Source organism: Trachypithecus francoisi, unplaced genomic scaffold, assembly GCF_009764315.1.
Source record: "Trachypithecus francoisi isolate TF-2019V2 unplaced genomic scaffold, Tfra_2.0 Lachesis_group12, whole genome shotgun sequence".
NCBI lineage: Eukaryota > Metazoa > Chordata > Mammalia > Primates > Cercopithecidae > Trachypithecus > Trachypithecus francoisi.
The window spans coordinates 95,709,154-95,734,261 of record NW_022681457.1 but is presented as its reverse complement, the minus strand read 5'-3'; the positions used below and the strand labels follow the sequence as shown (position 1 = coordinate 95,734,261).

The window sequence follows — 25,108 nt, the reverse complement described above, 5'->3', positions numbered from 1 at the left end:
CAGGCACCTGTAATTCCAGCTACTCGGGAGGCTCAGGCAGCAGAATGGCATGAACCTGGGACACGGAGCTTGCAGTGAGCCAAGATCATGCCACTGCATTCCAGCCTGGGCGACCAAGAGAATCTGTCTCAAAAAAAAGAAAAAAAAAATTGTTATAGATATTCAACAATAAAATTTTTTCCGTATTTCAAAAAATACAGAAAATAGAAGAATGACATTTATCTATTGCAGAATTAACATTTTTTATTAAAAATAGAACAGTACAGGTAAGATTTGTCTGTTTTCCTCTCAGTCCCATCTCCTTCTCTCCCTATCCATAGAAATCTATTGTTATGAATTTGAGGTGATACCTTTCAATCCATTTTATATATATATTTTTTCATATATCCATACTTACATACCTGTAGTATCGCTTTGTCTGTTTTTTTTTAAATCTCCCTCAGACCCAGCCTTACCCGTTTGGACCTTTTTCTGAGGTTTGTCAATCTCTTCTTCCTCCTAGCTTAATTTTTAGCTTTGATTATTCTCTTGGTTCTGGATAAGAAAGATCACCCTTCCTGGATGGGCATGGTGGCTCATGCCTGTAATCCCAGCACTTTGGGAGTCCAAGGAGGGTGGATCACGAGGTCAGGAGTTTGAGACCAGCCTGGCCAACATAGTGAAACCCCATCTCTACTAAAAATACAAAGAATTAACCGGGCGTGGTGGCAAATGCCTGTAATCCTAGCTACTCAGGAGGCTGAGCCAGGAGAATCACTTGAACCCGGGAGGCGGAGGTTGCAGTGAGCCAAGATGATGCCATTGCACTCCAGCCCGAGAGACAGTGCAAGACTCCATCTCTAAAAAAAAAAGAAAGAAAGATCACTCTTCCTTTTTGGAATAGTACAGAGCAAAAGCAAGAAATCTGTATACCTTCTATATATATTGTAAGTTACTGATACATAATTTCTACAAATTATGTCTTAAAATATAACCCATGTCTTTTCCTTCCTTCTCTTCTTTCCCTGCAGAGGTCACTACTGTCCAGAATTTTGTGTTAATGATTCCTTTGAATTTTTCGAAATGCTTTTTATTATCTATGAATGTATACCTAAAAATATAATGTTTTGTTTTATCTTTTTGAACATTGTGTAAATTGAATTATGTAACAGGTAATCGTGTGCATTTTCCTTTTCTTACTCAAAGTAATTTTTGTAATTCCTCCCTGTTGAAAAAGAAAATTTGCTGGGCGCAGTGGCTCACGCCTGTAATCCCAGCACTTTGGGAGGCCAAGGCAGGCAGATCACCTGAGGTCGGGAGTTTGAGACCAGCCTGACCAATATGGTGAAACCGCGTCTCTACTAAAAATACAAAATTAGCCAGGTGTGGTGGCATGCTCCTGTAATCCCAGCTACTGGGGCGGCTGAGGGAGGAGAACTGCTTGAACCTGAGAGGTGGAGGTTGCAGTGAGCCGAGATCACACCATTGCACTCCAGCCTGGGCAACAAGAGCAAGACTCCATTTCAAAAAAAAAAGAAAAGAAAAAGAAAATTTAACAAGCAATTTTTTTTTTTTTTTTTTTGAGACAAAGTCTGGCTCTGTTGCCCCAGCTGGAGTGCAGTAGCTTGATCATGGCTCACTGCAACCTCTACCTCCCAGGCTCAAACCATCCTCCCACCTCAGCCTCTTGAGTAGTTGGGAATACAGGCACGTGCCACCAGGCCTAGCTTTTTTTTTTTTTTTGTAGATACTGGGTTTCACCATGTTGCCCAGGCTGGTCTCCAACTCATGAGCTCAAGCGATCCACCTGCCTCAGCCTCCCAAAATGCTGGGATTACAAGCGTGAGCCACTGCACCTAGCCAATAATTCTTAATTTTTACTGTGAATGATATGAGTGACATCCTTATTTCTTCTTTTGCATTCCATTTCATGTTTTGAATGCTGACCTTTTTCCCCACTAAACTGATTTCACAACAGATCATGATCCACAGTGTAAAAAATACTGATTTAGGAAATGTGCTTGGAAGAAACAATTGCTAGATTATGGGTTATGTTTATTTTCATCTTTACAATAAGATATTGCCAAATTGCTCTCTTTTAAATTGTTTGTGACAGTTTATACATCCCCACCAATATTATGTAGGAGTTCTTGGTTTCCTGTGTCCTTAGAAGGCAGCAATTTTTTTTTTTTTTTTTTTTTGAGACAGAGCCTTGCTCTGAGGCCAGTCTGGAGTACAGTGGCATGATCTCGGCTCACTGCAAACTCCGCCTCCCAGGTTCAAGTGATTCTCCTGCCTCAGCCTCTTGAGTAGCTGGGACTACAGTCATGCGCCACCATGCCCAGCTAATTTTTGTATTTTTTAGTAGAGACGGGTTTTCACCATGTTGGCCAGGATGGTCTTGATCTCTTGACCTCATGATCCACCCACCTCGGCCTCCCAAAATGCTGGGATTCAGGCATGAGCCACCGTGCCCAGCCAGCAGTTTTTTTCAGTTATTAATTTTAAAACATTTTTTGACATAATTTCAGACTTTCAAAAATGTTGATAGAGTTCGTGGGGCCAGGTGCGGTGGCTCATGCCTGTAATCCCAGCATTTTGGGAGGCCGAGGCAGGCAGATCGCCTGAGGTCAGGAGTTCGAGACCGGCCTGACCAACATGGAGAAACCCCGTCTCTACTAAAAATACAAAATTAGCTGGGCATGGTGGCACATGCCTATAATCCCAGCTCCTCAGGAGGCTGAGACAGAAGAATCTCTTGAACCCGAGAGACGGAGGTTGTGGTGAGTCAAGATTACGCCACTGCACTCCAGCCTGGGCAACAAGAGCGAAAGTCCGTCTCAAAAAAAAGAAAAAGAAAAAGAGAAATGTTTGAATAATTTGAAGTACTTCCAACAATTAGAAACTTAGGTATAAACATAAAATTATTTTGTGTTTATTTTTATAGGTGTCCCTTGGAATTTTACATTTAACGTAAAGTTTTATCCACCTGACCCAGCACAGTTAACAGAAGACATAACAAGGTAAATAAGTAATGGTTACACATGTAATTTTTCGTATAGTAATGTATATGATGAGATAGTAATTCTTACCACCATAAGCTCTGCTAATTCCCTATTCAGAATGGAAGAAAAATAATGATATTAAGCAGCGTAAGATTGAAAGTTTCTGGTCACTTCAAGGCAGGCATGCAAATAAGTGAACCTAAAAGCCTTAAGTATCTGTGACCTGTATCACAAATATCAGCAAATTGGCAGGGGAACTGGCCTTGCTTATCATGGATATGCCAAGCTGTGGGCAGGGCTCCTACCAGCACCCTCCAAAGGGCAAGACACAAATATCATGGTAAAATGGCTCTACTGTTTTTTTTTGTTTATTTTTTGGGGTCTCTTTTCATACTCCTTTCCCACCATGTTCCTTCTTTTTGTTGTTGTTTTTTGTTTTTTGAGATGGAGTCTCACTCTTCTCTCCCAGTCTGGAGTGCAATGGCGCGATTCTGGCTCACTGCAACCTCAGCCTCCTGGGTTTGAGTGATTCTTTTACCTCAGCCTGCTGAGTAGCTGGGATTACAGACATGCGCCACCACGCCCTGCTAATTTTTTTTTTTTTTTTTTGTATTTTTAGTAGAGGCGGGTTCTCACCATGTTGGCCAGGCTGGTCTCAAACTCCTAACCTCAGGTGATCCGCCCACCTCGGCCTCCCAAAGTGCTGGTATTACAGGCTTGAGCCACCACACCCTTCTTATAGGTATCAAAAAAACTGAAAGTCTAAGTGTTATTATTTCTTCCTATCTCCCTTTTAAAATGTTTGATGAAGTACTTGATGCCCTGAACTGAATCTTCCTTGGAGCCCACCTAATTTATGAAATCTTGTACTCTTTAAAAACAGCCTACTGATGTCTTAAGAAAATGGCTTTTATTGGATTCTATAAAAATACTAACTAAAAAAGAAAAAGAAAATCAATATATTATAAAGTACTACTGTGCATATTTATATTCATGACATCTTGCGTAGGGTCTTATCCATAGTAGATGCTTGGCAAATGTCTGTTAAATTAAACTGTTGGTTGTTGAGTAACTGCTTTCTATTTCTGATTTTGCTGCCAACTGTCTGATTCCAGGCAGATTTAGTCTTTAGGCCTAGATAGTTTCTATACTCTCAAATAAGAGAATAGACTAACCTCTTTAAAAATCTGATTATTAAGTTCTATACAAAGTCAATATCATTTTTTTCTTATTATTTGTCATCTAGTCATCCTCAGTACATTCTTGAAGTTGAGATGCCAGATCTCTGCCTTAAAAAATTTCTTTGGTTATTTCTTTTTCACAGTAATATTTGTCTTTTGGAATTGCTACTTAATCATCTTTCTTCATCTAGGCTTATGTATAAAATAAAACACATTTCTAAAAATCTTTCCTAATTATTTACATTTTAGAGGAGTTTCAAATTTTTGTGCCTTGTTTGGCATTGTTCGGACATTTAAAAAACATGTATGTTGTGACTAATTAGAGCAAAATGTTATTTACTATCTTAGAAGCAAAGATATGATTCTAATTAATTTAGGAATTGTCAATTTAATAATACTTTCCTGTTTGGTAAAACAGTCTGAATTGGTCAACTCAGTCAATTAGAACACGTGGTAAGGAAGTCAGGGCCATAGGTGGCGAACGTTAGTTACACTGACGGAGAGAAAAGTGTCTGAACGTGGTAAGGCACTCGGTTTGTTGGACTGAACTGTTTTAACTGCAAACTGCAGTTCCCAGCAGTGTAGCACACAGATGGAATTAGTCTTACAAGGTGGCTAATAGTATGTAGAAGGCTGCATGCGACTTAACTCATCTTGGAGAGAAGATACACCAGAATGTTTATATCCTAGTGAAAATATGTCAGTAATGTCATCTTTATATATGAAGGACTATATCTGCACACTTGGCATAGCAATGTGACAGAAAAGAAAGGGCCTGGTTTTGGAGCCAGTCTTTATTACTACCTGACACCGAGCACACTAAGCTTCTGAGCTACTTCCTCATCTACAATCTGGCAATGATACCCACCTCACAAGTTTTGTGTGTGTGTGTGAAGATTAGGTGAGATAATTTATGTATCTGTGGTACTTAGTATACTTAAAAAAAAATATTAGTTTCATTACTTCCTTTAGACTTCCCCAGCTTTTCCTCTTTCTAAACATGTGTCCAATATAGTTACAGTATTTTTTTAAGTTTTAATATGGAAAAATTTCAAACACACAGAAAGAGAAAAATAATAGTGCAGTGAACTACCATATACCCACTACCTAGATCAAACAATTATTAATATTATCTCATATTTACTTAATCGCTTTTTCTTCTGTCTCCTTATTTTTTCTCTCTCTCCCTTTCTCTTTCTCCCCTTTTCTCCTTTTTCTCTCTCTATATTTTGTTGTTATTGCTGACATAACATTTTTTCTCTTTTGCTGTAGATATTATTTATGTCTTCAGCTTCGGCAGGACATAGTTGCAGGACGGCTGCCCTGTTCCTTTGCAACCTTGGCGTTATTAGGTTCTTACACCGTCCAGTCTGAACTGGGAGACTATGACCCAGAACTCCATGGCGTGGATTATGTCAGTGATTTTAAACTGGCTCCAAATCAGACCAAGGAACTTGAAGAGAAGGTCATGGAACTGCATAAGTCATACAGGTGAGTATGTCTACAGGGTTTGTTCAGTGTTTGTTTTGGCAATGAGTTTAAACACTTAACATGGTATTGGTTCAGTGTTTGCCTAAGAGGGAGCATGGTGCCATGGAAAGAGTCAGTGTGAACTCAGTTTCCTCCACTGTTTGACTTTGGACAGGTTACTTAACCTCTCTTAATCTAAACTTTCTCATCAGATTAATGGTCATTGCATTGTAGGATGAAAACTAAATGAAGTAATATATGTAAAGCACTTAGCACAGTGGCTGGCTCAGTGCTTAGCAAACGGCAGCTATTATTATTTTTGTTTCCTTATCTTTTATTTTTTATCAGATTTAAAGCTCATTATGCTGCATTAGGTACCTTGAGTTCCTTAGACCAGGGGTTTTTAATTTGAGATCTTTATACACGGATAGATTTCAGAGGGCCCATGAAACTCTTGGAAGTATTTTTAAAAGTCTTTATTCACTGACTGTACTGCTTTTATACATGAAAATGATTGGCAATGTTGGGCGTTATCAAGTGATCAAGAGCAAGAGTTTACAGTCAGTCTGAGCTGAGTTGAAATCTTGACCTTGGTTCCAACCTTGTGAGCTTAGGTCTTTCAATTATAACTTCTCTGAGCCTCAGGTTTCTTGTATTTCTGATGGAGATTATCACCCCAGAGAAAATAGGGGGAAACTGCTAGGTTTAGAAAAGGTATTGTGGGCTGGGCGTGATGACTCACACCTGAAATCCTAGCACTTTAGGAGGCTGAAGCAGGAGGATCACTTGAACCCAAGTGTTTGAGACTAGCTGGGCAACATAGCAAGACCTCATCTCTGCAAATAATTTAAAAATTAGCCAGGCATGATGGTGCACACCTGTGGCAAGTAGCTGAGCTGGAAGGCTAGCCTGGGAGGTCAAGGCTGCAGTGAGCTGAGATCACACCATTGAAAGGTAATGTGTGTAAAATACTGAATACAATGTCACAATGTCTTTCACATGGTAAAAAATTCAGTAAATATTAGCTAATATTAAAGTGCCAGAATAATTTGTGTTTCTTCCTACCCATACATTCATTGTTACTTGAGTGATTTGCTATAGCTTAGTTCTATAAACTGCCTTAGCATATTAATGTGAAAGTCTGACCTTGGCCTTGAGTTAGTACCCTGAGTTATGTTAGCATGAGTTAGATTACAAAGCTTGAAAGGATCACACTGCTCAAAGAGAAATCCAAAGAGTGGTGTTGGTAGGCTTGCCATGGTAGTACAAAATATTCTTTCTAGCCTTTGAGCCATTTTGTTCTCCTAAATAGGATTGCATGGATTGGGATGCTTCAAATGAGAGAGTTGTAACTTAAGGTGTCCCAATTCTAGGTGTGTTATTGCCCCTGTAGGTTCAGGTTCCTCAGTCATGAGGACCATACTAAGGACTTTAAAGTCTACAACCCACATAGCAGGAGTCTTATAAGAGTTGCCCATCTCTCTTGGTGTCACACTATTTCCAAAGAGAACTGCACATTTGCTTTTTAAGTTTGGACTTATTCCAGTACCAATGTCTATAATCACTAAATACACCACTTTCAATTCAACTTGTTGATGATTATAACTTAAGCATGTTACATTGTCTTTGAATACATTTTTATTGCTTTTATTTTTCATTTTTATTTTTATTTTTGAGACGGAATCTCAATCTGTTGGCAAGCCTGGAGTGTAGTGGTGCGATCTTGGCTCACTGCAACCTCCACCTCCCGGGTTAAAGCAGTTCTCTGCCTCAGCCTCCGAGTAGCTGGGATTACAGGTGGCCACCATCACTCCTGGCTAATTTTTTGTATTTTTAGTAGAGATGGGGTTTCACCATCTTGGCCAGGCGGGTCTTGAACTCCTGACCACGTGATCCACCTGCCTCCGCCTCCCAAAGTGCTAGGATTACGGCACTTTTATTTATATTCTGGTTATGATTCTCAGCATTTATATATATAAAGATATATGATATATAAAAAAATGCATATATACATATATATATACAAGCAAGTACTGGAAAGAAAATAATTAGAATGTCAACACTGTAGGGAAATATTTTTATTATCTAATAATTTAAAAATATTTTTTATTAATTATAATATAACTTTGGGCATCAGTAAAATAGTAAAATAAAATATTTACTGCTGCCATAGAGCTGAACCTCAGAAAATGATGTCAGATTATGGTTGATACTTGAAATCTGTCTCTGATTTTTTTTTTTAAAGAGAGATGGAGTCTCACTCTCGCCTAGAGTGGAGTGCAGTGGTGTGATCATAGCTCACTGTAGCTTCAGTCTCCTAGGCTCAGGTGATCATCTCACCTCAGCCTTCTGAGTAGCTAGGACTATAGGTGTGTGCTAACATGTCCAGCTAATTTTTAAATTTTTTTGTAGAGCTGGTAGTCTCACTATGTGGTCCAGGCTGGTCTCAAACTCCTGGCCTCAAGACTTCCAAGGTGCTAGGACTACAGACATGTGCCTCTGCGCCCGGCCTAATGAGTCTTTTAATGGTTATCTGATCATAATAGAATCTCAGATTTGAGAGGACTTATAGTCTCTCATCTAATGCTTGATTCTTCTTTATAGAATTGTTACATAATCATCATAATAAGTAGCCAGTTATTGTGCATCTAGTCTTACGTGCCAGATACTATGATAAGCACTTTATGTACAGCATCACGTTTAATCTTTATAACCACCCTTTGAGTTAGGACAATGGTTCTCAAAGGGTGGTCTATGGACCCTGGAGATCTTCAAGATTCTTTCAAGGGGTCCATGAGGTCAAAATTATTTTTGTAATAATGCTAAGATGTTATTTGCCTTCCTCACTGTGTTGAAGTGGGTGGGGCACAAATCAAGGCAGTTGCGGCAAACTATACTAGTAGTCATTATATTGTTCTCCAGCATGCACTTGCAGTTAAAGCCAGCTTACCTTAGAATTTTCCTAATGAAGCAGCAAAAAGTATGAATTTTATTAAGTCTTGAATACATTTCTATTTAATATTCTGTGTGATTAGATAGGAAGTACACACAAAGCATTTCTGCTGCATACTGAAGCACGAAAGTTGTCTCAAGGAAAAGCACTTGTGCAATTGAGTTGTGAGCTGAATTGGCCATCTTTTTTTTCTTTTTTTGAGATGGAGCCTCATTCTGTAGCCTAGGCTGGAGTGCAGTGGCAGGATCTCGGCTCACTGCAAGCTCTGCCTTCCGGGTTCACGCCATTCTCCTGCCTCAGCCTCCCACGTAGCTGGGACTACAAGCACCCGCCACCATGCCTGGCTAATTTTTTGTATGTTTAGTAGAGATGGGGTTTCACCATGTTAACCAGGATGGTCTTGATCTCCTGACCTTGTGATCCGCCTGCCTCGGCCTCCCAAAGTGCTGGGATTACAGGCGTGAGCCGCCGCTCCCGGCACCCATCTTTTCTGTGAAACACCATGTTTTCTTGAAAAAATGACAAACTATGATTATTCGGACTTGGTTATTTGACATACATTTTCTCAAAAATGAAATGAGCTACTACTTTTAGGAAAGCAACTGACAGTATTTGTTGCTTATGACAAAATTGAAGCATTCCGGTAAAAATTACAATTTTGGAAAACTTTTATATATCCCCATGATCTTGACAGCTTTTAAAGACTTTTCTGCTAAGGTTGGTGGTAATTTTAATGAATGTGATTTTTTTATACACATATTGTATCAAGGTTTGGAAGATTTTCCTAACTTGGTGAACAAGTATTTTTCAGATTAGAAATGCACAATGTTAGATCATGCACAGGTAAAAGATTCAAAATGCAAGATAGACCAATGGATTTTAATGCAACAGTACAAAAAGTTCATTGATAAATTTCTACATTTCACATTGAAAATTATCTTTAAGAAACTACCATTGATAAATTTTAATATAATACCAGAAAAGAATATTTTAGACCAGGCCTAGTGGCTCATGCCTGTAATCCCAGCACTTTGGGAGGCCGAGGCAGGCGGATCACAAGGTCTGGAGTTCGAGACCAGCCTGGCCAATATGGCGAAACCCTGTCTCTACTGAAAATACAAAAATTAGCTGGGCATGGTGGCGAGCACCTGTAATCCCAGCTACTTGGGAGGCTGAGGCAGGGGAATCACTTTAACCTGGGAGGCGATGGTTGCAGTGAGCTGAGATCGTGCCATTGCACTAGAGCCTGGGTGACAAGAGCAAGACTCCGTCTCAAAGAAAAAAAAGAATATTTTAAATTCATAGTCACCCCTTTTCCAACTACATGTCTATGTGAGATCAGATTTCTTCACATACTGCCAAATCAATATATTGCAACAGATTGAATGCAGAAGCAATTGGGAGAATTCAGCTGTCTTCTATGCCAGACATTGAAGAGATTTGTAAATATGTAAAGCAAAGTTACCTTTTCATTACTTTTTCAGAAAATATTGGTATTTTTCAGAAATTATGTTATTTATGTTAAAAAATAATGGGATTATTGTTATTTTATTTTATTTTGAGATGGGGTTTCACTCTTTTCGCCCAGGCTGGAGTGCAATGGTGTGATCTCGACTCACTGCAATCTCCGCCTCCTGGGTTCAAATGATTCTCGTGCCTCAGCCTCCCGAGTAGCTGGGATTACAAGTGCCTGCCACCACGCTTGGCTAATTTTTGTATTTTTAGCAGAGACAGGGTTTCACCATGTTGGCCAGGCTGGTCCTCAACTCCTGACCTCAGGTGATCTGCCTGCCTTGGCCTGCCAAAGTGCTGGTATTACAGAGGTGAGCCACCGTGCTTGGCTGGATAACTGTTACTTTTTAGAAATTTAGTAAGCATTTTAAATTTTCCGTAGTTAAAACAATTTTAATATAGTGAATACTAATAGCTATAAGCCACATAAAGAAAAGCTCTTGGCCAGGTGCAGTGGCTCATGTCTGTAATCCCAGCACTTTGGAAGGCCAAGGCGGCCAGATCACCTGAGGTCAGGAGTTCAAGACCAGCCTGACCAATATGGAGAAACCCCGTCTCTACTAAAAATACAAAATCAGCTGGGCATGGTGGCACATGCCTATAATCCCAGCTCCTCAGGAGGCTGAGGCAGAAGTATCACTTGAACCCGGGAGGCGGAGGTTGCGGTGAGCCGAGATCGCGCTGTTGCACTCCAGCCTCGGCAACAAAAGCGAAACTCCACCTCAAAAAAAAAGAAAGAAAAGCTCTTTAGGGTCCTCAATAATTTTTACAATAATTGTTAAGAGAATAAAGAGGTCCTGAGATCGAAAAAGTTTGAGAACCACTGAGTTAGGGCAATAGGGCACCATAGTTAAAAGCTTGAGCTCTGGAGTCAGCCTTTCTTTAAATTCAGACTCCATTCCTTGTTAGCTGTGTGCCTCTCGGTAAGTTACTTAAGTTAAGCTTTGGTTTTTTCGTCTGAAAAATAAGGGCAATAATGTGAATTTTCTAATTGTTAAATCAGAAAATTTATATAAAGTGATTCGTACAATGACAGTATATAGTGAGAGTTCAAATACCTGCTAGGGCCGGGCGCGGTGGCTCACGCCTGTAATCCCAGCACTTTCGGAGGCCGAGGCGGGCGGATCACGAGGTCAGGAGATCGAGACCATCCTGGCTAACACGGTGAAACCCCGTCTCTACTAAAAATGCAAAAAATTAGCCGGGCGTGGCGGCGGGCGCCTGTAAACCCAGCTACTTGGGAGGCTGAGGCAGGAGAATGGCGGGAACCCAGGAGGTGGAGCTTGCAGTGAGCCGAGATCGCACCACTGGACTCCAGACTGGGCAACTGAGCAAGGCTCTGTCTCAAAAAAAAAAAAAAAAAATCTGCTAGGATAATAGTAATTCTCGGCCGGGCGCCATGGCTCACACCTGTAATCGCAGCACTTTGGGAGGCCAAGGCAGATGGATCACGAGGTCAAGAGATTGAGGCCATCCTAGCCAACATGGTGAAACCCCATCTCTGCTAAAAATAGAAAAATTAGCTGGGCGTGGTGGCGTGCACCTGTAGCCCCAGCTACTCTGGAGGGTGAGGCAGGAGAATCGCTTGAACCCAGGAGGCGGAGGTTGCAATGAGCTGAGATCGTGCCACTGCGCTCTAGCCTGGGTGACAAAGCAAGACTCCATCTAAATAAATAAATAAATAAAAATTCTTATCCTCACTTTACAAGTGACGAATGTTTGTGTCTTGGTTTGGAGAACTGGTTTTAAACCTTTATCAGAATTTAAACCCATTTAGGTGAAACAATCTCAAGGGACAAATGGCTATAGTTCAGTTGACGTTCTGTTAGGGATGTGGTAGAAATTGAGCAATAATGGATCACCATGACCAGAACATTTAGGAGTCTGTCATCTTGGAATTTACTTGCTCCTTTTTGGAAAGATTTGCAACCCTCACAAACCCAAAGGAACAGTTTAATTATGTTCAACAACATGGGATTTTAACTAATCCAAAGAAACTTCCTGCTGATGCATATGCATTTTACTATGCATTGGAAAGTGCAGTATAAGCACTTCTCAAATAGAAGACAACCTGCATAAATGGAATCCTTAGTAGTGGCCCTTTGCCCAGACTGGGATTTTAAAGCTATAATTAACACTTTAAATTTACACTAGCAAATCAAGCTTTAAAATTAATCGCCCTCCATTTATGGGTATTAGGAAGGTATGTAAACTTGTCTATTGTCCCCCACTTAATTATTTGAAATCACAATCCTTAATTAGGAGATATAGCAAACATTATTAAAAGGCGGTCACATAACACTGGAACTCACTGAATAGCTCTATCCTGATCCCACTTGCTCGAAATAAATGCAGGGAAACTTAATGTAACTTCTGTTTTTAATGAGCAAGAGTTAACCAGTGCCAGAGCTTCCTCGTCAGGTACTTTTGTAAGCTCAGTACTTGCAAGTAGTAAATTATTAGGTGGTACTGAATAAATTCAAGACAATACTTTTAATGGTTTAGAGATGTCTAATCTCTTCCCAGCTGGTTTGTTATGACTTTCAAAGGTCTTGGAAATTTTAGGGAAAACCTTGATCATTAAAATTTAAGGCAAAAAGTAATTTATTTTTTGATATTAATTTTTCAGATATACGTGTTGTGTTAACATGCACAGATGTCTGTAGGTGGTGAGATTATAGATTTTCTTTTCTGTGCTCTTAATGATATTTTCCAAGTTTTATACAGTAAATGTGTATGATTTTTATAATCGGAAAAAGCTTTCTGGCAACACTAGATGGGGCAGAGCAAGGTAGTCATCCATGCAGAGGGGCAGTCTGGCTTGGAATATTGAGGCCTAAGCAGAGTGAGGAGTGGGTTCATGCGTTGGAGGGTAGCCTGGCATGAAGAGTCAGAGCTCAAGTGGATGAGGATGGTAGTCATGTGTGGGCACCTGGTGGTGGGTTTCAGAAGCCAAGCAGAGCAAGAAGGGCATCCATGTGGGGGAAAGGCCTACACAGGATGTGGAGGGCATCCATACGGGGTGGTGCTTGATGCAGAGTGTCAAAGCCTAAGCAGGGTGAAGAGATGGTCCCACACCAGCAGTCAGAACCCTGGTGAGGTAAGGAGGACATCCACGTGTGCTGAGTAGCCCAGAATAGGGAATTCAAGGTTTAAGTAGAGTGAGGAGGGCATCCACATATGGTAGGGGTTTGTGGCTGCAATGAGAGATTATATGATTATATAGAGGGAGTGATTAAATTAGTCAATGTATTCAGGGTAATGGGAGCCAGGTTTCTCACTGTCAGTAAAGGGAGACACAAATTATGGAAAGGGAGAAACAAAAATGAACCCGGTTAAGATATTGCGTTAAAACTGGAAGCTTCAATGTGAACTTGTGGTTTCCAATATATAGATAGGTAGATATAGAAATATAGATGTGAAAAGGTAGATACATACACAGATACATACTCTAACTCTACATTGTGTCAGAAGGAAGTACTGGAAAAATGATGGGAAATGGTCAGGACACAGAATCCAGCTTAGAGAGGTTCCCACTGACCATATCTGGGGCAATTTAAGCATTAAAATAGATAAGGAAAAGAATTGATATAATGCATTGAATAAAACAAAAATTCATGAGTCAGTACTGATATAAATAAATAAATTGAAATTTTAAGGCTGGGCATGGTGGCTCATGCCTGTCATTGCAGCACTTTTGGAGGCTGAGGTGGGCTGATTGCTTGAGCCCAAGAGTTCAAGACCAGCCTGGCCAACATGGTGAGACCCCATCTCTACAAAAAAAAAAAAAAATTAGCTGGGTGTGATGGCACATGCCTGTAGTCCCAGCTACTGGGGACTGGGCAACAAAGGGAGATCCTATCTCTACAAAAAATAAAAGTATTAGTAAATTAACTGGGTGTGGTGGCACATGCCTGTGGTCCAGCTACTCAGGAGGCTGAGGTGAGAGGATCACTTGAACCCAGGAGGTCAAGGCTGCGGTGAGCCATGATGGTGCCACTGCACTGCAGTCCGGGTGACAGAGCAAGACCCTGTCTCTTAAAAAAAATTTTTTTGGCTTGGCGTGGTGGCTCACGCCTTTAATCCCAGCACTTTGGGAGGCTGAGATGGGCAGATCACGAGGTCAGGAGTTTGAGATCAGCCTGGCCAATATGGTGAAACCCCATCTCTACTAAAAATACAAAAATTAGCCAGGCATGGTGGCGGGTGCCTGTAGTTCCAGCTACTTGGGAGGCTAAGGCAGAAGAATCGCTTGAACCCAGGAGGCAGAGGTTGCAGTGAGCCGAGATCGTGCCACTGCACTCCAGCCTGGGCAATGGAGTGAGACTCTGTCTCAAAAAAAAAAAAAAAAAAAACAAGAAGTCCTTGAATTAGAATTATATATTTTAAAAAATTGTAAAGGGACCTTGTTATGTTGTGCAACCTGAAGTGCAGTGCTATTTACAGGTGTGATTGTAACTCGCAGCCTTAAACTCAAGCAATCTACCTGCCTCAGCCTCCCAAGTAGCTGAGACTACAGGTCACCACACCCAGCTAAAATTATTCTTTTTCTTTTTTTAGAGACGAGGTCTCTCTGTGTCGCCTAGGCTCATAGACTCAAGCAATCCTCCTGCCTCAGCCTCCAGAGTAGCTAGAACTATAGGTGCGTGCCACTGAGCCTGGCTAAAAATTAGGTAAAAAAATTTTAAATGCAAACATCAGCCAAACTTCAAATATAAATATTATTTTCAACTAACAAGGAAGTTTTAAAGATCTCTCCTTATTTGTTTGTTTGTTTGTTTGTGAGATGGAGTTTCACTCTTGTTGCCCAGGCTGGAGTGCAATGACGCAGTCTCAGCTCACCACAACCTCTGCCTCCGGGGTTCAAGCGATTCTCCTGCCTCAGCCTCCTGAGTAGCTGGGATTACAGGAATGTGCCACCATGCCTGGCTAATGTTGTATTTTTAGTAGAGATGGGGTTTCTCTGTGTTGGTCAGACTGGTCTTGGATTCCCTCAGGTGATCCATCCGCCTCAGCCTCCCAAAGTGCTGGGATTACAGACGTGAGCCACCGTGCCTGGCCTGATCTCTCCTTATTTTTTAAAGCATGCTTATTTATAGAAGCATGTAACTACATACTATGAAATTTAAATCTGTATTCAAATTGATTGACCCCCATTAATGTCCCTTAGGGTAGGGTAGGAGGAGTGAGTATAGGGAAGATTTTATCATAATTACTTTATTTAATGTTTTAAAATTTGTCTTCAAATTCAAGTGATCCAAATTCTGTCTCTTAATTTTATGATTTGTGTGCAGATGAACCACTGGACTATCAGAAAACTAAGGCTGCAATAATAACTATTCATGTCTATAAAGCAGTTTTACAACCATTATCTCATTTTGATCCTAATAGTAACATTCATTCATTCAGCAAAAACAAAAAAGTCATTGCCTATCCTAGTATCTGGAAATATGCATTATTATGATTGTTTCATAGAGGAGATGGAGTGAGACACTGGCTGGCCACTCATAAGTACCAAAGCCTGGATTCCAGCCCAAGTATTGTGACTTGAGTTCTGACTTAAGTCTGCTGTCTCAATTAAGGGTCCTAACTTGCCTGTGATAATGTAATCCCTGAGAACCTGTTTCTTCAACAGCAAAATGAAATTGTTGTACTCTTTTTGTTCAAGCTCCTTTCCAGCTTCAGAATCCTAAAATTCAGCTGGAGTGGTGACCCACGCTTGTAATCCCACCATTTTGGAAGGCCGAGGCTGGAGGATGGTTTGAGCCTAGGAGTTCAAGATCAGCCTGGGCAATATGCCAAGACCCCCTCTGTACAAAAAATAAGAAAATTAGCTGGACATGATGGCATGCATCTGTAGACCCAGCTACTCAGGAGTCTGGAGGTGGGAGGATCACTTGAGCCTGGGAAGTGGAGGTTGCAGTGAGCTGTGTTAGCACCATTGCACTGCAGTCTGGGTGACAGAGTGAGACCCTGTCTCAAAAAACAAACAAAAATTCTAAAATTCATCTCGTCGATAACGGTAACAACAACAACAGAAACAAAATAGGAGTGATGTTAACTAGAAAAAAATGTAACTTAGATGGAAAAAATTAAAAACTACAAAACGTTCCTGAAATGTTTTTAATGACTTGAATATACAGACTTGCATAAGGGGCTAATTTTCCCATTCTCCTTTTTTAAATCTTCAATTTCAGGTTCATTAATAAATAGAATTAGGTGTGATGCTTCAGTGCTTGTGAAAATAAGTTTGTTCATGAAGGCTAAGTCAGTAACAAATCCGCAGCCTCTCTCCTGTTATATACATATTTTGGTGGTGGTTGTTCCAAGGAATCCTTTGTCCTTTTAATTAGGGTAAAGACAGATGGATTTGGAAGACACTTTTCCTTGTTAAATGAAGAGACCCCTGCAGCTTTCTGTAGCTTGAGGCAGTCTTATGGGAAACTGGCATTTACATGTTTTTCCCTTAGGGATGTGGCTGCCTTATTGTTACTGTTAAGTTATACTTGATTGGTCTGAATTGTGCAGCATTAGAAGTGAAATTTTTGTCTTGAAAGCTCTATATAACAGCTCATGAACACTTTTCAAAAGAGGGGAAATTTATAGAGGAGAAGAAAAGACTCACAGCGAGTGTTTAGACAGTGAGACTGACTGTTTTCAAACAAATCTAATTCATTATATGCCTGGTAATGAAGACATATTAATAACAGAGAAAGCAGCCCCATTATCTATGTGCTTCTGTTAACCAGTTTATTTTGTTTATATCAGTGGGCAGGACACCATCTGTTACCAGAAATTTTCTTTTCATCAAGCCTGCCCCGATTAAGAGTCCTCAGTTAAGTAACATCAGCTGCCCTCTTGTTTAATTTCCATAACTCAATTCAGGGGTATGGAGAGAAAAAGGCAGCTATAAGAGGATATTGTAAATTATACCATGCCCTCTGAGGATTTAATTTGGTCATCTCCTTGGCAAGAAAAATTAGTGGGAGGAGCTTATGTATGTTGGACAAAAAGAGTGAAGAGAAGGGGGCAGAACTAATGATAGATGAAATAGCTTTAAGGAAATTGTTTAGTAGGATTAAAAAAAATTTTTTTTGTAGCTTTTCGGTCACTTTTTGTTTGCTCACATTGTCTTTTTCTAAGGTATATTTTAATTATTTAGATACAGGTAGTGATGAGTTCTGTTCCATAATAACCTACTTTCAGGACTAGGAAATATAGCTTACATACATAGTGGTATGTATATGTTCATGTGTTAAAAATACAATGAATATGTAAATGTTACTGTAAATGATGACACTATAACACTGAAAGAATTTTATGTTTTTATTCTATCAAAGGTCCATGACTCCAGCTCAGGCTGACTTGGAGTTTCTTGAGAATGCTAAAAAGTTGTCTATGTATGGAGTTGATCTTCATAAAGCAAAGGTAATGATATCTTTGCCCTTTATTAATATGTATGTGGAAGACATATGATACATGTCTATTATGTATGTATCACATCTGTGTCGTATAATACTTCTTACCAACATCTGGGGTATTTTAAAACATTCAAAAGAGATAGTAGACTAGACACAGCAGCTCATGCCTCTAGTCCCAGCTACTCGAGAAGCTGAGGTGGGAAGATCACTTGAGTCTAGGAGATGGAGGGTACAGTGAGCCATGATTGTGCCACTGCACTCCAGCCCTGGCGACAGAGCAAGACCCCGTCTCAAAAAAAAAAAAAAAAAAAGAGTACTTCTTGTTATCGTTTTAAGTGTATCAGTTAAATCAGTCAACTGTATCAATTGAATTTGCCCCTTAGCAATTCCACCCTCAGAATAAAGTTTCATATCCAAACTACTGTTAAGATCAAAAGATAGCCCCTAGAGAAAAAGAAATTGATTTTCCTAACATGCAGTAACATTTGAAAATAGAGTAGTGGGCAGCAAGGCCTGTTTCACAGCTAGCATCACCTACATCGAATCACCGAAGATGTTCATTCAATATGTAGATCCCTGAGCTTCTCTCAGATGTATGGAATTAATTTGGAGGAGAGGTTCTAGAATCTCCAGATTTAAAGAGCATCCAAATGATTCTAATTCATGCTTGAATCTGAGAACCATTGGCCTAAAGTAGTGGTTCTCAAAGTATGGTGTCTGAGTCAGCAACGTTTAACATCACCTAGGAACTTGTTAGAAATGCACATTTCAGGCCTGATCCCAGGCCTGCTGAGTTAGAATCTCTGGGGGTGGAGCTCAGCAATCCATTTTAACAAGCTCTCCAAGTTATTTTGATACACACTGAATGAACCACAGTGGCTCATTCAAAAACCAGTTGGGTAGGGCCCTGGAAACTTGAGCTTTAATCCTAGTTCTACCTAATAAAACCTACCAGAATGAATACTTAAGGAAAGCCTCCTTACTTCTCTTATCTTCAGCTACTAAAGTTGCTGGGGAGGTTCAGTGCCAGTGTGGTGGCTCACACCTGTAATCCCAACAATTTGGGAGGCTGAGGCAGTTGATCGCTCAAGCTTGGGAGTTCAAGACCAGATTGGGGAACATGGTGAAACCCCGTCTCCACAGAAAATACAAAAAATTAGGCATGGTGGCACGTGTCTTTGGTGGTCCCACCTACTCAGGAGGCTGAGTTGGGAGGATTGTTTGAGCCCAGGAGGTAGAGGCTGCAGTGAGCCTAGATTGCACCACTGTACTCCAGCCTGGGTGACAGTTGAGACTCTTATCTTAAGAAAAAAAGTTGTTCTGGATTGTTTTGGGCTGGGTACTACAACTTCTATGAATCTCTAACGTATAGGAAGATCCAGTACATCAGGTTAGGTATGTTTCTAAAACTGAAATGGCTAGATTTTGCTTCACAATTCCTGCTGGAAACTGGTGTCAATTCAGGTATTGATGGAGTCAGGCAGCATGTTCCTTTCCCAAATATTATAAAGCAAATTGTTTCTCCAAAGTGAAATGTAGTTATACCCACAAGCTTTAAAAATTTAAGAGGGCGTCTTCTCAGAAATTCTCAGTTACATAGTCACTGAATTGGAACTGTATGTAATTCCTACTTCTCTGTTATAACACAGGTAGGCACTAATATATTTCTCTATACTCATTGTTGAGGAAAGAGTAGTCAAGAAGCATTTAACTTTGTGTTTTGATTGCTTAGCTAAACAAACTGTTAGCTGTAGGGACTAACTTAGGTGAAATTTATTTTCTTTGAATTACAGACATAGATGATTAATATTACATATTTAATTTTTTAAAGTTGTCTTTAATAAAGAGGCATGTCAATATGATTTCATTGTGCCTTAATGTAACTTCCTGACTTAGGGATCATATTTTTAATTTAATATACTTAACATCAATTTTAATAACCTAAGATTGTCTTGTGCTGAGTTTATAAAGGAATAGAGTCAACTCCTACACTTAACATGATTTCTGGAGCTGTTAACACTTTATCATAAAAAATAAGAATTATATTAATAATTGTGAATGTGTATTTGGTAGTATACATAGCTCCAAGCCCTGCTCTCCAGGAAGTCATGACTGCTGATTTAAACATAATAGGTCCATAAATTATAATTGTTAGGCTGACCTTTATTATTCATTGTATGTTTTGCAACTGTTTTTGATTGTTATCTTCAGATTATCTAGTAATAGTCAACAGTGTATTGAGTACTTTGCTCCAGACTGAAATGCTAACATTTTTCTTTTTCAGGACTTGGAAGGAGTAGATATCATCCTAGGTGTCTGCTCTAGTGGCCTTCTGGTTTACAAAGATAAGCTGAGAATTAACCGCTTCCCTTGGCCCAAAGTGCTGAAGATTTCTTATAAACGTAGCAGCTTTTTCATCAAGATTCGGCCTGGAGAGGTACAGAATTTGTATTTCCTTCCCCCTAAACCAGACACAGACTGTATTTGAAATATCTACATTTCCATTTTCCTTATTAAGTCGTCTGAGAAGTCTCTCTGTAGTTAACTTTTCAAGGGCTGATAATTCTGTTTTCTAAGTTGATTAGTCCTGTGATGCTGCTGCTTTTCCTTACGACTGGTCTTCTGGACATTTCACTTTTTGTATGTAAATATACCATTGCAAAAAAGTTAAAGTTGGACTGATAGATTTGTTCCTTACTCCAAGCAAAAACTTAATGGAAAAATATTTTAAAATTGAGTAGCATGAGATTTTAAAATTATTTATGGGGATAAATTACTCATGTTTGGCACCACCAATCCCTTACCTTATATAATTAAAATTTATTTGTATGCATAGCTTCTTGTGGTTACTGAGAGTGGGTTCTAGGGCCAAGTTCTAGATTTGTAATAGAGTTGGATGTTCAACTTTGTACCAGTTAATTCATTTATTAGTTGGTTTCAGGATATACTAGTGCTGGCCAAATTTAACTTTTGTATAGAAGAGCCGTTATGGAATAGCATAAAATTGTTTAAGTAGGAATTAAAGTTTTTAAAACAGTTCTGGGCCGGGCGCGGTGGCTCAAGCCTGTAATCCCAGCACTTTGGGAGACCGAGACGGGCGGATCACGAGGTCAGGAGATCGAGACCATCCTGGCTAACACGGTGAAACCCTGTCTCTACTAAAAATACAAAAAAAAACTAGCCGGGCGAGGTGGCGGGCGCCTGTAGTCCCAGCTACTCGGGAGGCTGAGGCAGGAGAATGGCGTAAACCTGGGAGGCGAAGCTTGCAGTGAGCTGAGATCCGGCCACTGCACTCCAGCCTGGGCGACAGAGCGAGACTCCGTCTCAACAACAACAACAAAAAAACAGTTCTGGCTTCTTTTCTGCTACATACTAAACAAAAGACCGTACAAATCTAAGGCTTGGCTTCCTTATCATTTGAGCAGATAATACCTTCTCCATCATAGTTATTTGAAGATCAAATGAGATGACAGCTGTATAAGTTCTATATAGGAAATGATACTAACCTAAGGTGGCTTTTTTGTGTGTTTATCACCATCTGCTGGCGAAAAATGGCTCATTATTTCTGCCTGCAAATTCTGAATGTGAAACCTTAAAACTCTTGGATAGGAATTACCATAGAAGCATTTATTTTGTACCATAATTATGTACCTTTGCCTAACAACAGAGCAATCAGTGTCTTCCCTTAAAATTTCAAATTCAAGAGTTATTCAATCAACAAATACTTATTGAGAGCTTTCCTGTGTCGGACACTATTCTAGGGACTAGAAATATAACAGCAAATTAGAATCCCATCCCTCACACATGTTAATATGATAATGGGAAGTCCTTGACCTCTAAAAATGTAAAATTCTTATTTAAGAAGGCAATCAGGAACAATAGGATTTTGAGAAACAGTATTGTGGCAGCAGTAGATGATTTAGCAGTGGCATGGTATGGTGAAGAGGGTGAAAATCTGGTTCTGTTATTTCACAGCTGTGACACTGAGCAAATAACTTACTGACCTCAGTTTCTTCATGTGTAAAAATATAGATGATACTATCTAATCATAGTGTCACTGGCAATAGTAGGCACTCAAAATAAATGTCAATTTCCTTTTCATCTTATAAAATATACTTAAAGTAGAAACAAAGAGGCAAGAGGTCAACAGAACAGTGTTTCTAGTAGCCCTGGCAGAATATGGTTTGCTTCAGTGTAAAAGGAATCTGGATAAATTAATGATCAATCAGAGGAAAAAAGAAATATTTAATGATTCAAGAATCTGAGATTCGTTCAAGAGATCTACTGTACAACATGGTGACTAACATTGATAACAATGTATTGTATTCTTGAAAAATTGCTAAGAGACTAGATTTTAAGTTTTCTCACCTCAAAAAAAAATTATGTCAGGTAATACATATGTTAATCAGCTCAATTTAGCCATTTCACAATGTATACATATTTCTTGGGGTTTTTTGTTTGTTTGTTTGTTTGAGATGAAGTCTCACTGTGTCACCCAGGCTGGAGTGCAGTGGCACGATCTCAGCTCACTGCAACCTCCACCTCCTGGGTTCAAGTGGTTCTCCTACCTCAGCTTCCTGAGTAGCTGGGATTACAGGTGCGTGCCACAATGCCCGGCTAGTTTTTTTTGTATTTTTAGTAGAGACGAGGTTTCACCATGTTGGTCAGGCTGGTCTTGAACTCCTGACCTTGTAATCTGCCCACCTCAGTCTCCCAAAGTGCTGGGATTACAGGCGTGAGCCACCGCGCCTAGCATGTATACATATTTCAAAACATGTTGTAGATGATAAGTATGTACAATTTTTATTTGTCAATTTTAAAACTGGATTTACCTGTAATCCCAGCACTTTGGGAGGCCGAGACGGGCGGATCACGAGGTCAGGAGATCGAGACCATCCTGGCTAACACAGTGAAACCCCGTCTCTACTAAAAAATACAAAAAACTAGCCGGGCGAGGTGGCGGGTGCCTGTAGTCCCAGCTACTCGGGAGGCTGAGGCAGGAGAATGGCGTGAACCCGGGAGGCGGAGCTTGCAGTGAGCTGAGATCCGGCCACTGCACTCCAGCCTGGGCGACAGAGCGAGACTCCGTCTCAGAAAAAAACAAAACAAAAAAACAAAACAAAACAAAAAAAAAACTGGATTTAAAAATCTGGCTTGAAATAAAATCTTTAGCTCCTATTACTAATTTCTTTTGCTTAATAATATTGATTGATCGGAGGACTTGGTCAATATCCCATTCCCTGTTCATTGAATAGTGTCCCAAATGCAGACAGTGACTAAGGAAAAGTAGTGTCTGGACAATCAAAAGGTAACTTAATTGTGTCTCAGAAAAATGTATAGTGAATGTGTGTGTGTTTTCTGGAAAAAAAAAAAAAAAAGCGTAAATTATATGAGATGCATTCCCTGGCTTTCTTACTTTGGAAAAAGCCACCCTCAGTGAGTGAATTTCTTTCAATAAGTAGGAAAAAATTTCAAATGACATTTTATGTCCTTAAATTGGTAACAGTGGCCTCTTCTGTGGCACCGTATTTCTCTGGTATTGTATCACTGTGATCTGGTACTTTATCACATGTAATACTTCATGTCCCATGTTTATTTGTGTTTTTATAGCAAGAACAATATGAAAGTACCATTGGATTCAAACTTCCCAGTTACCGAGCAGCTAAGAAATTATGGAAAGTCTGTGTAGAACATCACACGTTTTTCAGGTATTATTCTCACTTATTTTTCAAGGATAAATTATTTATAACATTTCTATTTTAAGCCTGCTATTAAAATTCCTTTCATTGTGTGACTGGCACTGTTTTATTTAGCTCAGGTGAGATCATCTTAAGCAAGACAAAATGAATCCATTTCTCTCCCTTTGAGTTGAAAAGTATGCCTCAACATTTCCAAAGCACCTGTCTGTGTGTGGTAGAAGGAAGAGAGGAGTAAGGAATGAGAACCTGTATTTACTAGGGACTCTGGGATTGCACTAAGTAACTAAAGTCAGTCCAATTAAGGGGAGTTACCTTCACTTACCTCCACATGGAATTTTTTTTTTTTTTTTTGAGACAGAATTTCACTCTTGTTGCCCAGGCTGGAGTGCAGTGGTGCGATCTCAGTTCACTGCAACCTCCGCCTCCTAGGTTCAAGCAATTCTCCTGCCTCAGCCTCCCAAGTAGCTAGGATTACAGATGGCCACCACCATGCCCAGCTAATTTTTTTTATTTTTAATAGAGACGGAGTTTCACTATGTTGGTCAGGCTGGTCTCAAACTCCTGACCTCAGGTGATCCACTCGCCTTGGCCTCCCAATGTGCTGGGATTATAGGTGTGAGCCACCGTGCCTGACCGGAATTTTTATTTTTATTTTTTTGTTTTGTTTTGTTTTTGTTTATTTTTTTTCCACATGGAATTTCTGTAAGTAATGCTTAACTAATTTTTGTGGGGCTTTTATACTATAAGGTTAAAGATGTGAAGCTGATTTTTTTTTTTTTTTTGAGATGGAGTCTCGCTCTGTTGCCCAAACTGGAGTGCAGTGGCAAATCTCGGCTCACTGCAACCTCCGACTCCTGGGTTCAAGCAATTATCCTGCTTCAGCCTCCTGAGCAGCTGGGATTACAGGTGCACACCACCATGCCTAGCTAATTTTTGTTTTTGTATTTTTAGTAGAGACGGGGTTTCACTGTGTTAACCAGGATGGTCTCGATCTGCTGACCTCATGATCCACCCACCTTGGCCTCCCAAAGTGCTGGGATTACAGGCGTGAGTCACTGCGCTGGCCAACCTTGAAGCTGATTGTTAGCTTAGCTCTAATGAAACCCAGAAAGGGAGCACACAGAACCATATTTGAAGCCCAATAGTACCAGATAATCAGAAGACAGAAGAAAGTATTTCCTCTGCTGTTTGTTTGTGATGGAGTCTTGCTTTGTTGCCAGGCTGGAGTGCAGTCTGTGATCCTGGCTCACTGCTTCTGGGTTCCAGTGATTCTCCTGCCTCAGCCTCCCAAGTAGCTGGGATTACAAATGCCCACGACCACACCTGGCTATTTTTTATATTTTTAGTAGAGATGGAGTTTCGCTACATTGGCCAGGCTGGTCTCAAACTCCTGACCTCAAGTGATCCGCTCGCCTCGGCCTCCCAGAGTGCTGGGATTATAGGAGTGAGCCACCGTGCCAAGAGGCCGTATTATTAACCCCTTGAATTCATCTACCAAGCATTTTCTGTGTGCTTACCCTTCTTGTATGCACCATGCTAGGCATTGGGAATATACCACAAGATAATTCTAGTCTCTCTCCTGATGGAACACCCAATCTAGTAGAGAAGACAGATCTTAGACAATTAATTACTTGTATTGAAAGGAGAGTTAGCTAGTTATTTATCAGTTTGCCATTTTTTTTTTTTTTTAATGAGACAAGAGTCTCACTCTGTTGCCCAGGCTGGAGTGCAGTCGCGTGATGCCTCAGCCTCTCAAGTAGCTGTGACTACAGGTGCACACCACCATGCCTGGCTAATTTTTAAATTTTTAGTAGAGACTGGATTTCACCATGTTGACCAGGCTGGTCTCGAACTCCTGACCTTAGGTGATCCACTTGCGTTGGCCTCT

General features: G+C 40.1%; 1 protein-coding gene across 34 annotated transcripts in view; it reads left to right on the top strand.

The window, feature by feature from the left end:
• The window catches only part of EPB41 (erythrocyte membrane protein band 4.1), a 231,993-nt gene that overhangs the window by 119,639 nt on the left and 87,246 nt on the right, over positions 1–25,108 (top strand). For all 34 annotated transcript variants that reach the window (XM_033227467.1, XM_033227452.1, XM_033227449.1 and 31 more), the window contains 5 exons: positions 2,927–3,002; positions 5,438–5,656; positions 17,441–17,528; positions 19,806–19,958; positions 23,132–23,229. In XM_033227467.1, the coding sequence (XP_033083358.1) occupies positions 2,927–3,002; positions 5,438–5,656; positions 17,441–17,528; positions 19,806–19,958; positions 23,132–23,229 (634 nt within the window). The remainder of the gene's footprint in view (positions 1–2,926; positions 3,003–5,437; positions 5,657–17,440; positions 17,529–19,805; positions 19,959–23,131; positions 23,230–25,108) is intronic.